Consider the following 16,124-nt stretch of genomic DNA (forward strand, 5'->3'; position numbering starts at 1 on the left):
AATCATGTTGCTTAAATGACATTGGTGATGAATTTCATTATATCTTTAAATGTATACATTTTAGAAAAGAAAGATAAACATATGTATCAAGTCACTTTGTAGAAAGATGAAATATGCTAAAATTTAGATCACTATTTACGTGTAAAAAGATATCTGTCCAGAAAAACCTCAGCAAATTCTGTAAATGTATCGTGCAAACTGTAAAAAACATCCGGCTAACCACTATATCTAACTGCCATTTGTACCTCATATGCCGAGGATATCGTCCTCAGTGTAATGAAGTCCTGTTCTGTTCTGTTCTGTTCTGACGGTAAAGACATTAAAATGTAACTCACTTGAAGAATTCGGATATTATCATCACATTTTCTACATCATAATCCTGTGAGAATATGTTGTTTTTGTATCTGTAAGTGGAAATTGATTGGGCCTATAGATACATCCTAAAGGACTGCTTTGCACTAATAAGTATTTTAAAAATAGTTGTTTAAGTCTACAAGAGTTATGTCCCTTCCCAAATCGAGCGATAATGTTCGTCTGCTACACCAACCAAAATATGCTTTCCGGTACAGAAAACGATTGAACAGAAAATGATCAAAACGGTTAAGGAAAATATAAGAATTTGGCACCTCATCCGATACTGTCTGGCAAATAGCCGTGTAATTAATAATACCGCGGTAATATTGCAAAGAAAGGGGCAATTTCATGCTTACTCAGTTTCACAAAGATTCAGAAATTGGGATACATATATAATGTTTGAATGATACTTTTTTACATGTATGGGTAACGGGAGTTTTCAGTTAACCTGATACAAACTTAGCAAGGTGTCAAAGTACATTAAAACGGACAAAATAGATTAAAACAAAAATAGTGTCCCATCTGCTCTCATCCATTGGTTACACCAGTTCCAACACCGCCTACAGTAAAACGTTTGACATTGATATGTTATATAAAACGAGTCATTGTACTGTCAATCCCATTTAATATACTCATCTATATCCAATAAGGTATGTGTTTACGCATTTACAAGCCCATTTCATACGATTCTTCGAGCATAAAACGGGGTCTGCGCTCGACCAAAACGTGCGTTCTCCACGTCAGCAGTGCACACATCCGGGAACGGTCCAAAGGACAAAGGACCAAAATTGAAAAAGTCAAAAGGGCCGTAGACTTACGTGATAAGGACCAAACAGTAAGATTAAAAGAAATTTATCACACGTTTTTGCAGCACAAACCTACACATTCACCATTGTTGTAACTAACTGGGCACAACCGTGCGACCGATCGTGACCACTGGCTACTTGAGTGGCTCAGGGACTCCCGCCAAAGGTCGTGCCTCATGTCTTGCACTACTGGCAAGGTGTGACAGGATCAGTAGATTTGCTGTTATGGCCACCACTGGTCATACTGGAGATCACCCATGATGACGACATGCCCACTACATCTGTAGTTTATTATTCCCACATTCAGGGACAGTGAGTGAACTTAGTCTTACGCCACACTCAGCAATATTCCAGATATATGGCGGTTTGTAAATTACGGAGTCCAGACCAGGCAATCCAGTGATCAACAGCAAGAGCAACGATCTGCGCAATTGGGAACCCATGACATGTGCCAACGAAGTCAGCGCATTCACTTAGAGATGAGTTGAGGTTTGCCATGTCCGCTCTTCCGCCAGACTGTTCAAAGTTAACAGCTACACCAGACAAAGTAAATATTTTAGGTTACGAGGATTTTGAAAATAAATTAAGTAACGTAGCCTTTATTATATAATAGTTTTCATTTTATGTAAGAATCCAAATCAAGTCAAAGAAATGCAACACCATAATGCTTCCACAGTATGCGAAGATATCAGTGGACGTTTACTTCGCATAAGGTTATCAGACGATGGGTCACCTGGTTTAGCATTCGCATGTCACGATGAAGAACGTGGTTCGATTCCCCACATGAGTACAATGTGTGAAGCCCATTTCTGGTGCCCTCTGCCGTGATACTGAGGTTTTAATTGCTCAAACCTTCACCCACTCGTATTCAGTTTGGACAAAGACAAGGCGGACAAGACAACGCTCGTCTCTGATACAGATCCTGATATAACTGTACCCGACGACTCGAAGTGTGTGTGTGTGTGCGCGTGTGTGCTGCGCGCCTGCGTGCTTGTGAATAGAAGATCATATTAGTGCCAATAGCAAGCGGGACTGCCATACAGATCGATGATGACAATGTTGGTTGGAAAATTATATTTCGTTATTGGGTAGTTGTGATGCTCCCAACAAAAAAGGAGGTGGGTAGCCTGGCGGTAACAGCGTTCGCTCGTCACGAGCCTGACCACCCGATCCCACGACACACACTGGTTAATGAAAATTAATATTCTAACCCGGATCTTCGCGGGTACTCAAGGGGGATCATCTGACAGACATTCATTCTTCAACCTGACAGTGTATTTCGGATGATTTTGATTTTGCAACAAGTTGTAATTTAATCGAATTTAGAACTGCCATTTCATTCTTAAGCTTCTTATCAATACTTATTCACTGAGGTCTCCGTGAGATACTGCCGGCCAAACCGCTACAGTTTACTGACTTCACGTAAAATTGAGGATAATAAGTATAGAGCCCACATGACGGTCATGATACATCCTTGCTTTAACCAATACATTCTGACGAAGGTACAGTATCCCCAGAGAGCACCTTGTGCACGCAGCTTCAAATCTGTGAAGCATGCGTAAAATATCTAAGATGGCGCAGTGTCAGTGAGTATGTTATTGTGCAACCTGTAAAGATATTTAAATACTATACATCCCATGACACCAGAAATGACTTCATTCCCACATTAAGTTGACAGACCATTAAGCCAACATTCTGTGAGACAAATATTATTTATGTGAGACAAATCTTTTTTTTTTTTTTTAACTTGGTCTCTCCCTTTCATATAATAGTAATTAATGTATGAGTTCAAAATAGTATATTAAAGTACAATATCTATTTCTTGCCACATTTGCTATTTTATCTGGCTGATGTTGCAAGATGACATACTTTTCAGTGCTAGGCATAGGACAATCAAAACAGAACTGATATGTATGTCTTATAAGCTTTCAAGGTTTTGTCAGTTTGCAGTGTAGATTAAGCTTGTGTGTTGATGTCTTGTCATCAGGTCAGCAGTCTAAGAATCATTTGTTGATACTGTAAGTTTACTTAGACTGGTCAACAATTTACTGCTATTTTGCCCCATATCAGGAAGGCTGATTTAGCAGGAGTATAAAGCGCTTTTTTTAATAGTGTGGTTAAACATGTTTGCTAACAAAAATACAACAATAATTTGGTCGATTGTTGATGGATCCTTTTAGAAACATTGTCATCAGTAAAGATTACCAGAATGGGGACCCAGAGTCACTAGTCGAGTTAAGCAAGATGCGAACACAGTGCCTTGCAATCCCTGAAGCAGCACAATACACAACTGAGAACAAGTGACTGTAAGATCATTCCCTGTCATGGAAACTGTCAAACTGCACACTCAAGATTGTCTGAGCACAGTATAAATGTCCCAAAGCAGCACAAGGGAAAGATTTGATCTAAACTGATTCTATACATACTGCACTTCACTGACTAACCAGACAGTTTCCCAGTAGACTAATACACAGATTATTACTGACAGATTGCCCGATTGACTTGTGGTTTATAACTGTGATGAAGGGTGTCACTTATCCTAGAACTGCTGTCTTTGCAAAATATGTACTTGAAGTTGGTACTGTTGACATATCTGTCAATATGAATCAACTTCATTATCATCTTGCATTTGTGGTAAAATAAGAAATGGTACATAGATTCACTACACAGTCATCTTATTGCTATCTATGTTTGTACCTCCTTAAAGGGTCACAGAACATATTTCTTAAACATTATTAACGAGGCTGGTCAGAATGCCATGGTGTATTGAAACTACAAACAAATCAGATGAACAAGACCTGGTACTTCCATACATTTATTATCTTTTCAACATATGATATGAGTTTGCATGTAAACAACAGATATTCTAACTAGTAATTCAAATTAAAAACTTGTTCCCAAAAAATAAAACTGGACAAATATCACAGAAACATTTGACATGTTCACTCTCTCATGCTTCAGGGTTAAGGTACAAAAATACTGTTTCACTTTCCACACATATTATGAAGTTGTTTCAAGGTGAGCACTTTATTGCTGGCACATTATATAGTATCTATGACAACAAATGATTATGTGAGCTAGTTGGTGCAAATGTGAAGTCTCTCCTATCCCTGTACACTGGTGTTCAAACATAACAAAACAAAAGACTACTGCTTACCTTTTTAACTTAAACAATTCTGTTCTGAACCATGTATCAAATTTTGTCTACCATGATACCCACAAATCAAAACTAGTTGGCCCAAACTTACCCAAACAGTGTTTTTAAACCATAAGTTTTCAGTGAATACAGTATATTCTCAACACTACACAAACATACCGGTACATTTCAAACAGACACACATTAATGCCAGTTCGATGAAACATGAATAAAGACAGGGAACATCTGTCTTATATTAATACTGTAACACTGATGAAAATAACAAGATTTGTTCACAAAAATATCTGTGATTTCTTAACAACCAGGCTATGACAGAGTAACTGTCAATGCCAACCCAGGTCTAATTCTACTGACTTTAAATGAGTTTATTATTTCTGCTAATTTCAGTTCTCATACAACAATGCCAGTATATTATCTCCCCTTGACTGTACATGAACACTCAATATGAGGATCTGTGACTTCTGAAGGGAAATACCAACTCTGGTGACCAAGAACCCCAGAATGTCAACTGTACAAACATATGTATTTAGTTGTTCATGAACTGTATATGTCTCCCACACAGAATTGATGATTCATTTGAATGACTTTCTCAAGTTCTACATTATCTGCAGATTAACACCAAAGTTGCTGATAACACAAATATAGGTCATCCATCCAAGTCAATTTTGTACACATGGAACCCTTGATACGTATATATCTGAGAGGACTCTAGAAAAATGTGGGAAGTGTTTCAAATGCAAAGATCTTGGTATTATACCCAAGTTGCAGTGATGTGTGCTTCAATGGTAAGGTTGGGATCCGATACATGAGCTGAAGCAATTTACCTTGCAATGACAAGAAACATGTCAACTAGTTATTCACAGTTGTATCAAACATTTGACATTTTATGTGCTAGAGTTTCTTCTTTGAAAGTTTCAGAAAAATAATGGATAATATGAAAATACTTAAATCCAAACAATAATATGGTCTACAGTTGCCCAAATACAATCTCCATATGTCAAGGGAAGATATCAACTAATGAGATTCTCCTTACAGATAATTTTCTCTCTTTGAGGCAGTGATCCCAAGTCATAAGTTTCACATTTAAATCTTTCCTGCTTACATGTCATGCTTATGACGCATTACATCATGATGTATATGGTGACCCTAACACTTAGAGAATGTCTTCCAGATTGCCACAAGACTGTTCATAACTATACAAGATCTTCCCATTGAGCAAGCCATGGTGGGTGTTTTTAGTAACACGCTCATAAACCTTGATCACAAAACACTTGGCCTATATATTTGAAAAATACTTTCAACAGACACCAGCTATATTGCCCCTGTTGGGTCTTACCGAATATAAATTGTGAAAAAATATATGAGTGAGGAGCTCAGACACTATGACAAGCATTGATGAGTTGTGTTGACCTCATGACCTGTGAAATAGTGCATGTATCATGGATCATGACTACACTGTGTCCAGAGACAAGAAGGGGAGTCAGGATGCTCCACGCTGAGCACTGACATGTCTCCAAACTCCTGTCCTCCAGACAACACAGAGCATCTTCCTTCCACTGATATGGGCCGTGGTGCAGGTTGGGGGGGGACACGTTATTGCATCCTGCTACCATCTTGGCACTCTCAACAATATTTACACGTATAAACATCATCAAGAATCACGGTCTTGTTTGGACTTTTTCTTAATTTTTTTAGTTCTTTCCCATCGCACAGTTTCTGCCTCAAGGGCAGACAACTCCATTAGTCTTTGTTGGAATGAAGGCGATGCTCCTGAAACTGGGTCTGTATACTTTGGTTCACCTGAAAATATATCAAAGAGATTATTCTTGATTGTTCTGTTAAAGAAAACTGGTCTTAAACAAGTCTTTCTGTCATAAGATGGTGTGAGTGAACAGTGTCTCATGCTGATGTGAGTAACATACAGTCTACACATCAAAACAAGCACTACACTCTAGGTGGTTATGCACAAATTTGTTTCTGGGGTAAAAAATACTTGGTCCAGAATTAACTGCTACTTGACATAGATAACACCTCAATTTTCTGGACATAAATAACACCTCAATTTTCTGAAAACACAGGCTTCGATAATTTCTAGATGCCAAAGAATATGTGTTTGATTTATTATTGCCATTATCCTTGACAGACAAATGATCAATTTGTTCCAATAACTGTACTGACTCCCTCTATAACAGTCAGGTAATAAGGGGATTATTTGAAGGGTGAGACATTGTATCATATTTTCAGGCACTACTCACTATCTTTGGCAGTAGATCTAGATGTGGAGAAATTGTTTGGGAAGCCAACACGTGTGGTGGTAGCACTTGGGCCTTTCCGGGGATTCACATTGGATGTGTTAGATGTGGAAGTGAGAGAGAAAGACTTGGAACTGGTCGTTGTGGAGGTTGTTGTGGAGTTGCGTTGTTGTAAGTTGGGACTCCATATTGTGCCCATAGCTACAAGGTCATCAGGTTCCCGTCCTGAACAAGGAAAGGACAAATAGAAGAACATTGTTTCTGTGCACCTTTTCAGGAACAAACATGATGGCTGCTTTGATAATGTATTCTGCAGTTCAACTCTTGAAATGAACGTACTAAGCCTCAACATATATATTACAAGTACATCTAAACCCAAAGTTTCAAAGTTTTTAATGTAATAAATCAGCAGAATTTCCAAAATGGAGAAAATAAATGTTACTGCTTGTAACTTAAGAACAATACTCTGCATAAACTTGTTTGAAAATGGATTTGAGCAACACAATAATAATGTTGGTATATAAATAGCAACAAATGTCTGCAGTATTAATGATGGTAGCAAGATCTACCACTGTACATGTACCAGCGCGAACACTCCACCTAACCCTTATCAACAATCTGCTGTAACAACTCAGCTGTTACCTCATGCAAATTGGTAACCCTGGTGCCTAATCAAATATTTATTTATCTGGTACTGACAGCTTAACCTTGACCTCTTATCAAGCTGGGATTTCAGAGGAAATGGCATGAACAAAACAAATTGGTAGGTGAACAAAGAAACGAGGTCTTTGTAACAACACATCTCGTGAATTGGCATGCCAGACCTCATAATGGTGAGTGATCAATTATTCTGCAATAATGTAGCTGCATGGATTAGATCACACAAGGACAGATGTGGATTGCTCACTTTATCATAATGATCAACACTAAGTGGGAGGTACTAGGTGAGTGTTTGGCATAATGCTGCTTTGAAGCCATTCCAGTTATCTCAGGGTGTCAGCTTGACGCAGCAGGAAAGACAAGCATGATAAAAGTGTCAGGTATTTGCCCTGTGAGCATGGGTGCAGTACTAAAACCTTAAAGCAAACCCAAAACCATCACAAGGATGAAGCAGGATTGAAACCGAGGATCATAGCTTTCCCGCACACATAACACACTCAACTCTAGACAAAGTTAACTATGATTAGTCCCATCTGGAACAAATATTGACAGAATAAATGAATTATCAAAAATGTTATCCACTGACATTTTCAGGGGAATATTCTGGTTGAGAGCAATACTAAACAGTAACACTACAAGATCAGGACTTTACTAAGGTTAACCTTAACGCTCATATTTTAAGACTGCACTAAGGTTACCTTAGTGACCTACGATCACCTTAGTGCTTCATGAAAAGAGGCTCAGATTCTCTGACAGGTGCACAGGTCTGTCACCATTGCTACTGTCAAGGTAAATATACCCTAGGAAACATAGCAAGTGAGATGAGAGGAGAGGAAACTACCTAGTCTTGAAGTACCTTGAACATTGTTTTTGTGATTCAGTAACTGATCACTTCTCAGCAGTGTTCCACGGACCCCGTTGGTCCTACCAGGGTTCTGCCCTTTAGTTGTGGGGAATGTGTTCTTAATAGGCCGCAACTCATCTTTTTCCCCTTCAAAATTAACTGCAAAAAGCAAAGCAATCATGCAAAGCTACACACACATTCTAGACACAAACAAGCAGCAGTGACAACATGTAGTGGTCCTCATCTCTAACAACGCACCTTCATTTCTGCTGATATGAGAAAGTCCTACAGAAAATTGATGAAATTCATCAACTGTATCTATCAAGTATTTCACTACAAAAGCCTCCAAGATGCCATGCAACATTTTTACTATCCTGTGAAACATGCCAGCTAGTTCAATTAGACACTTTGTGCACTGAACAGAAACATATATATATATATATTTACTATATTTGCATCAAAATCAAACTGAATGGTGAATGGTGAACTGAAAATGTTTGGCACTGTGGATAATACTAGAATCAATAACCTTATACAGGGGTATGTCCCTATGTAGGTGAACATCTTAAACAGTATTGCTAGACATTACAGGGTGTAAGGGGCCTTAAAGTGTTGAATCTTTTAACTTAAACAATGTTTTAACTATTACAAAAGGGTATACATCAGAATTTTGTCAAAATGTAAGACCCCCTGACTTCCAAGCTTCACTTGTGCACAGAATCACCAGCTCCTGTACTCATCTCTAAAGTGACCATTATGAAATCAGACAGTCAAGTCAGTGAGTACTGTTTTAGCCGCTTTTAGCAATATTCCTGCAATATCAGAGCAGGGGACACCAAAAATGGGCTTCACACATTGTACCCATGTGGGGAATCAAACACTTTAACCACTAGGCTACCCTACCACCTCCAGACAATAACAAATAAAAATCTGTTTCAGTGAAAATATGTCCAGAGTGTTACCTTTTTCCAGTGATATGGATCTTCTGGAGTTGTTCCTGCTCGTAGATCTCCTGTTGGCGTCAATGTCCCGCAGCTTTAGCTTGTCCTTCTCTCTGTCAAAGTAGACTAGATCTGTGGTGGAGAAGTCATCAGCCGAAGGGGCAGGCCGACTCACCTCAGGGTTGTACAGCAGGTCTGCAGTGGAGAACGGCACTGTCGGCGTGCTGGAGGAACTGAACGTCAGACAGTGATATTTAGATGGAATCGAGGGATCAAGTAAGTATTAGTGTCAGGCCAACATTTCTATTTCAGATGACGTAGCATCTGTCTGGTTTAGTGATAAATGTTGGACAAACAGTGTGATACACTAGGATACTCCTAGGCCAAATGTAGAGATATCATGAAAATCAGGTAATATGATACACCCAGCCTTATCACCCGTACTGCATATCTTGACCATGTTGAACACCAGTGCTTGTCACCACACATTAGACAATGTGATCAATTCTCAAGCACTTTGTTTATGAACATGTGGACACTGTTTCAACAGTGGACTGAACCCAGTTGAGATTTTAGTAATCTGATACCCCTTGTAGCTAGTTCCACATCAACAAGAATTTTTTGAGGATGGGAGGTGTCATACTAATTACTGAATAACACGTTTACTGCTGTTGAGAGATCCTAAAAGATAGGGACTTTAATCTAACTAGGGACTAAGGAATGGTTATATCAGCCAGATGAAAGTTTCCATCTTACAGAATGTCAGGTTATTAGACCCTGATAACAGAAATTCAACCTAATTGGTCCGGTATGACACAATAGTCAGTTTTATGACACATACATTGAAAAAAGGCAATGAACCATGTAACTTTGATGAAGATATATAGTTTGATTCTCTAGGCTGAAGAACACAGAAACAAGAAAGAACCCTATACAGCTTACAAGTAATAAAATGCAATAAAATCCTTCCAGTATTCATACATGATGTTGTCATAAAGGAGTGAGTATTCTGACACATCTGGCACCTATCACAAACACATGGAAAGCCAAGTCAATTGAAATCAAAATGATTTCTGAACAACACTGCTCCCAGTCTCTTTAATTCACCTATGTAGATAATACAGTAACAGGTTAGCTTACCAAAAATATCCTCGTCAACTTGGAATTCTTACACATACATACTCAAACAGATCCTTGCAAGTACAAGGTGTTGCAGAAATCAGTGTGAAAACTGAACTAGCTCAAGCCCATAAATCTTATCAAGGTACAGACATAATGATAGTATCAACATTAACCTCTAAGGCAGCCTTCCCTGCTGCCTCATGGAATCACTTCAATCAGCACTACCACCATTAATCTAGACCCAGCACTGGAAGTAGTCAGATTGCAGCTGAGATTTCTCCATGGAAAGGCAACAGGCAATAAAGTACCGCACTCATTCACCAAGTGTCATTCTAGATTGCCATCTCTTACAACGCCTGAATAACTGGCACTGGGTTGGATCAAATAGACCTCCATTGAGCCATGTAATCCTCGGTCTTGCCAACAGCAGTATCTAGCATAGACTGTGTAGCTGTCATAGGTGGAGTTCTCTTCTTACTGTGCATTTTCACATGACATGGCTTGTTCAGGTTACTGTACTTTATCATTTGTAGTTTACTTATTGTCAGCACAGTGTTGTCAAACACTAAATCTATCCATGCTTTAGTTGTCCTGCAATACAAGATTACATTGTTGCCAATGTAAGCCATACAAATGGAATCTTTTGGTTTAGTTACATATTTACAGTATTTCTTAATAAATATTTAGAATTTGACAACATGTATCAGTAGCATTTGTTTTTCCAATTAGAATTAAAGTAAAAGGCTAATGACAGTTCTATTTTGATAAGATATTTCAGCTTCATTAACATGAAGACAAAATAATAAGGCATACATTTCAGGAAGCTGTCCTTATGGTATGAAACATGTCATAAAAGATGGGTTTGACCACGAATATTAATGTGGCGAGGTTTCTCATTATTTTTCTATGTTGCAAACTTTCTGGCCTATTAAATGACCCCCAGTAACCAGGGAAACTGAACAAACAGAAAATACTGACCTTGTAATACACAATTGGATTTCTGTTTTATCATCATGCATATCTGGGTGCTGTATTTGGGCAATATTTGTATTATCCTTTTGAAGTCATTAACTACTATTGAAATGGAAATAGGGAAAGTTCAGAACTCCAACAAGGATCACTCGTAGAATGACAAAGGTGAAGCAAGGCACATACATACAGGAGGAACCCATTCACATGTAAGGTATATACTAACATGGAGTGTTTCCATAGGTCATCATGAAAAACAAGATATTGAAGAGCTAGCCGCAGTAACAACTTAATACTTGACATGCAATATAAATGACTTCTTATGGATTTGAGGAGGAACGAATAGGATATATATGAAAATTCTAAATGTTAGACATGACCTTTACAATTGTCCGTCACAGTATCATAAAAGAATTGACATATTTTGAGAAAAATAGGTATTTGCACATTACAAATGAAAACATTTTCAACAGACAATAATTCATGCCAATACAGGTTGTCCATTCACAGCTATGTCAATAAACCTGTAATTATCATTATGAACAGTTTTAGATCTTGGGTTTCGTAGATTAATTCATGGAGAATTTCTGCTCCGACACGACCAACACATATCAGTCAACAACTGTCCATGTATCACAATGTATGGTAGTAAAGAAATAATAGTTGTCTATTTTCTCATGAGAACAAACAAGAGACTACCAAACAATATTGTACCTTAAGAAATATGGCACATCAAATTTGATGAATTCATAATCAAGTGGATATGTCACCAATATTCCATACAATTAACAATAACATGCTTGTGTCATACTGTTATTTCTTATAATCTTAATGATCCAACACAAAGACTGTTCAACAATTGCAGTATTGTTATATCTCAGAAACTGGAGACTGGATAGTGATGACATCAGCCCTAATCTGGTATGAGGCTGTATGAATCCTGCCACCAGACTGGCCCCATCACCTACCTGATGCATTCAAAGACTTCACTTGATGATGTTCAAAGATATATTCCTAACCACACATTATCCGTGCTTCAAACTAGCTACAAGCCAGAGTGTACCAGCTTTTTCCTGGGCAGCATGTCATCCATCACTGACTCAGCATGCAACACAATCGGATCACAGACTTGAAGAATGGTAGAGCCAGTTGTCCTAGCAGTTTGGACTAGCCACAATTGTTCGATCAATAATTTCGAGGGTAACCTAGTTGGCTGAATCCAAATCACAACTTTTCCGGACAGATCGGATAGCTATTCTTAAGATTAAAAAACATGACCTGTGTTGATTGTTAGTTTGAAACATTGTGTAAAATCTAACTTCTGACCCACAACAAACTGTACTGACACTTCAGACTGGCTTCACAGCCACTCGTCAGCTCAACGGTTATCAGTGAAGCATAGAGAGGTGACACTCACTCTGTAAATGACCTGACATGAATAGGTTTGACTGGACTGGGGACAATCCATGGCTGCTCGGGGTACAAGAAGTCCAATCTCTTCATCTGCATCAGGCTGGACACTTTGCAAGTCCACTTACTGGTGGAGGTATCAGCCGAGAGTCAGTGTAATATTGTCAGAATGTTTTCCCCTAGTTCCATTGTGACAGTCAGTAGGTGGAGTGGGCTAGCTTTGTGTCAGGTAGAACAACAGACTGGCGTGTCGAGTGTGTACCTCTGTGTTTACTCTGCTTGTACTCCACCACACTCCAGGCACTAGCAAGGTCAGCAGGGGACATAACTCTTGATAAGAGACTTTTGATAACACCTGACACTTAGAGATATTGGCAATACACTTTACAACTTGGAATGAATTACACTGTAGTAAATAGATACTGGCAATGTACGTTACTCAAAATCATTGTGGCAGTTTGGGTTTATCATTCAGGTAATCTTAAGAGATAGCAAGTTGCTAGTGTGGACAATATAATGTACACTGTGGTCTGTTATGAATAAGGGACATTAGGACTGTGTGATCCAAATGAGCAATAGAAAACAAGCAAACATGTATTGCTGTACAGTGAATGCACCTTCCATTCCTGCATACTGAAGTATGTGAAGACAGGTCTAGCTGAGTGTTGTAATAGCTCCACATACAAATTGGGATCAATGCATCTCAACATTCTTTGACAAAGGATATCAGTATCTTACCTCACACATAAACGTCACTTTCTGTTTGGCTGAGCACTCTTCTGTTATTTTCAACATGCCCTGCTTACAAGCGAGTAACATTTTTTATACCCTGCTGGGAAAGACAAACTCATATGATACTTCGTGGTAGCAATTCGTTATCTCTAAGGGCTTGGAGCATCTAATTAGTGGGTGGATTTAGCACTACATAAATTTTCATCACCATTATTATCTCAAAAAAAACTGAATCACATGTAGCATACACACCTTACTAGTATTTTGTGAATGCAAATCAATAGAAGGGAGATAACTCTAAATCTGTTTTTCTTATCATCTGTCAAAATCTAGTGATGGCTGCAAAAGGTTTTGTACCTGAGTTTCAAACAATTAAAAAATAACATTGAGGTGTTCTGTAAGATAAATACATTGTTCACTGGTTCCTCAGGCCCAAGGGTTGATCGGGCTCAGCGAACACAAAACAAACATCAGGGTACATCAACCCATATTCCCCTCATGACCAGTGAACAACTTATATAGCACAAGATTACATACTTGTAGGTGGTGTTGGTCACACATTACTAAGGGAAGCATGATAGCATTAACATCATGAATGGTCTAATCAATATTAAACACTTTCCTATTTTTTCATAAATTTCTTGCATACAAATAATATCAACTACAATCCACTGTCCTTGAATCATACCCAGGATCTCAATATGACTTTTCAAAAAAACATGTTTGAACTAGTTAAGTGTCTTAACTGTTCTAAAAAGTACAAATATCTTGAGCAGGTGAATTATCTGGGATGAGCTGGTCATAAGAAACATGAACGTTACTTAAAGGAGCATGTGACGGCTATGGGATATAGGATTCAGATCTGCTTGAATGAAATAGGGCTTGATATAATTCTAATGAACTTACACATTTGAAACATGACTTCAGTAAAAATCACTCTCGAAACAACCACATCACCAGAAAAGTAGTATTTACCAGGGCTCAAACGAATACACTTTGTGGCAGATATGGTATGCATCATTAATCCTGGGTAATGAATACGAAAAATTATTCATGAATACAATATCATAGTTAAGTGATTGATGCACAAAATGGAATGCCCATGTTAACAGTGTTAAGTTGTCCTAACAATAACCATTTATCTCATGCCACTGAAATTTGGTATGTACTAGTTATAGTCGACAGAACCATGTGCGACCTTGGCAAACGAACATGACTTGAGCTACTGCAAGACCATTCTTGTGTATTTCACTTTGGAAAAGAACACAAGGGTTCAAGTAAAACACACTCCCTCTAGAAAACTGTAAATATTTATCAATAATCGGTTCTGGTGACCACGAATAACGAATTGAATTCATGAAGGGCTACAGTTTGATTCACCGAGTGTGTGAATGAATGGTAACTGCTTTATTACTCACCATGGAAATTTGAATATTTTATTTCCTGTGGCTGCTATACATTCCTGGTCTATTTTCACATTTCACTTTTAACAATACTTTGTAATAAACTCAATTCATCACTAAAACTGCACACCAAAGTCCAACCACCACACAGTTCTGCCATGAGAACATTGACAGTGTCTGCTGCCCTATTTGAGGAAGACAGGTATCACCATTGTGGTCAGTGCTACAGCAGGGTAAATACCAACATCCGGGCATTTCTCACAGCACATGGGAGTATACAGCCTTGTATGTGTATGCTCTCATAATTATCAATAATATGACAACATAGCAATAGGTCAATGTCAAGAGAAAGTCTGAATAAACAATATGGATTACCTTGCACACAACATTCCTAATGGTAACCCATGTACAATAAATATAGGGTCCTGGCCATAGCAATCAAAACTGTCACAGAATCACAAAAAGCAAACACTATTGCAGTCTGCCACTAAAGCTACTTGGCCAAATCCCTAGGCAAGTAACATTCTGTTTGGTCTTTGAGGATGGAAAGCTCAGGTGAAACTATTATATAACAATAACATTAAAGATGAGGTGAAGAACAAATGCATCCTTGAGCTAAAAGCCTCAAATTATGGCACAGAAACCTACAGGATATCCGTAGATCTCATACTTTCTATAGACGTTATACGTCCCGATCAACATTATAAACATAATTACCATGCATTGGTGCCTGATGAATACGGCCTCTCCTTAAATCGGAGATACTTGTTCTCTCCAAGCAGCGTGTAGGAGCATCTCCTGCCGTATATGTTCCGTAGGGATGCATTCCGAAGCATCCCACTAGTTGTCTTTGGTCTAGTGAGAATCGGTGTGACAACAAGACTAGAAGGCGTCATGATGATCACCCGATCCTCCCCGCACTGGAAGCTCCGAATGTTTGTTATTTAACACACAGTATCCAGAATGAGTCTTATCTGTACTGCACTTAGCTGTACAATGTCTACACACAAGGCATATCACTGACATCTAAATCACCATAGCACACAGCAGCTCTGTCAATCAAGGATAGTTATTCTGTCATCACAATGCTCTTGATGAAAATCAGAAACATAAAACTGAAGTATGACTTGGATACTCTTGCAGAAAGAAATACTCACAGACAGTCTAGCTCAAAAGTTTCTGCCATCCACCTTGTGAACTACCACATGAAAATATCACAACCTCCATCATGTTTTTAACTTTCATGAAGCCGCTGTTTTGACTTTTTGGTTAACATTATCCTTGAGAAATCCATGTGTATCCTATGTCGCTCCTCAAAAAAAACATCCACTTTGGGTCACAGCATAGGGCATGGAGACATTGATAAAATGTCAACACATATTCAAGCTGGTGAACCTAATGATTCATGATTCGCTGCCTGTCCTCATTTGAAGATCTTACGAGCACTTTGTACCAACAACTTGAGACTGTCAAA

At 38.4% G+C, this 16,124-nt stretch overlaps 1 protein-coding gene across 3 annotated transcripts in view; it reads right to left on the reverse strand.

The window, feature by feature from the left end:
• Positions 1-3,962: 3,962 nt before the first annotated feature.
• The window catches only part of LOC137290711 (uncharacterized), an 88,484-nt gene continuing 76,322 nt past the window's right edge, over positions 3,963-16,124 (reverse strand). For all 3 annotated transcript variants that reach the window (XM_067821800.1, XM_067821802.1, XM_067821801.1), the window contains 4 exons: positions 9,036-9,247; positions 8,086-8,232; positions 6,573-6,794; positions 3,963-6,117 (listed from right to left, as the gene is read on the reverse strand). In XM_067821800.1, the coding sequence (XP_067677901.1) occupies positions 5,969-6,117; positions 6,573-6,794; positions 8,086-8,232; positions 9,036-9,247 (730 nt within the window). In that variant the 3' untranslated portion in view covers positions 3,963-5,968. The remainder of the gene's footprint in view (positions 6,118-6,572; positions 6,795-8,085; positions 8,233-9,035; positions 9,248-16,124) is intronic.

This window comes from Haliotis asinina, chromosome 7, assembly GCF_037392515.1.
Source record: "Haliotis asinina isolate JCU_RB_2024 chromosome 7, JCU_Hal_asi_v2, whole genome shotgun sequence".
In the NCBI taxonomy this organism is placed as follows: Eukaryota; Metazoa; Mollusca; class Gastropoda; order Lepetellida; family Haliotidae; genus Haliotis; species Haliotis asinina.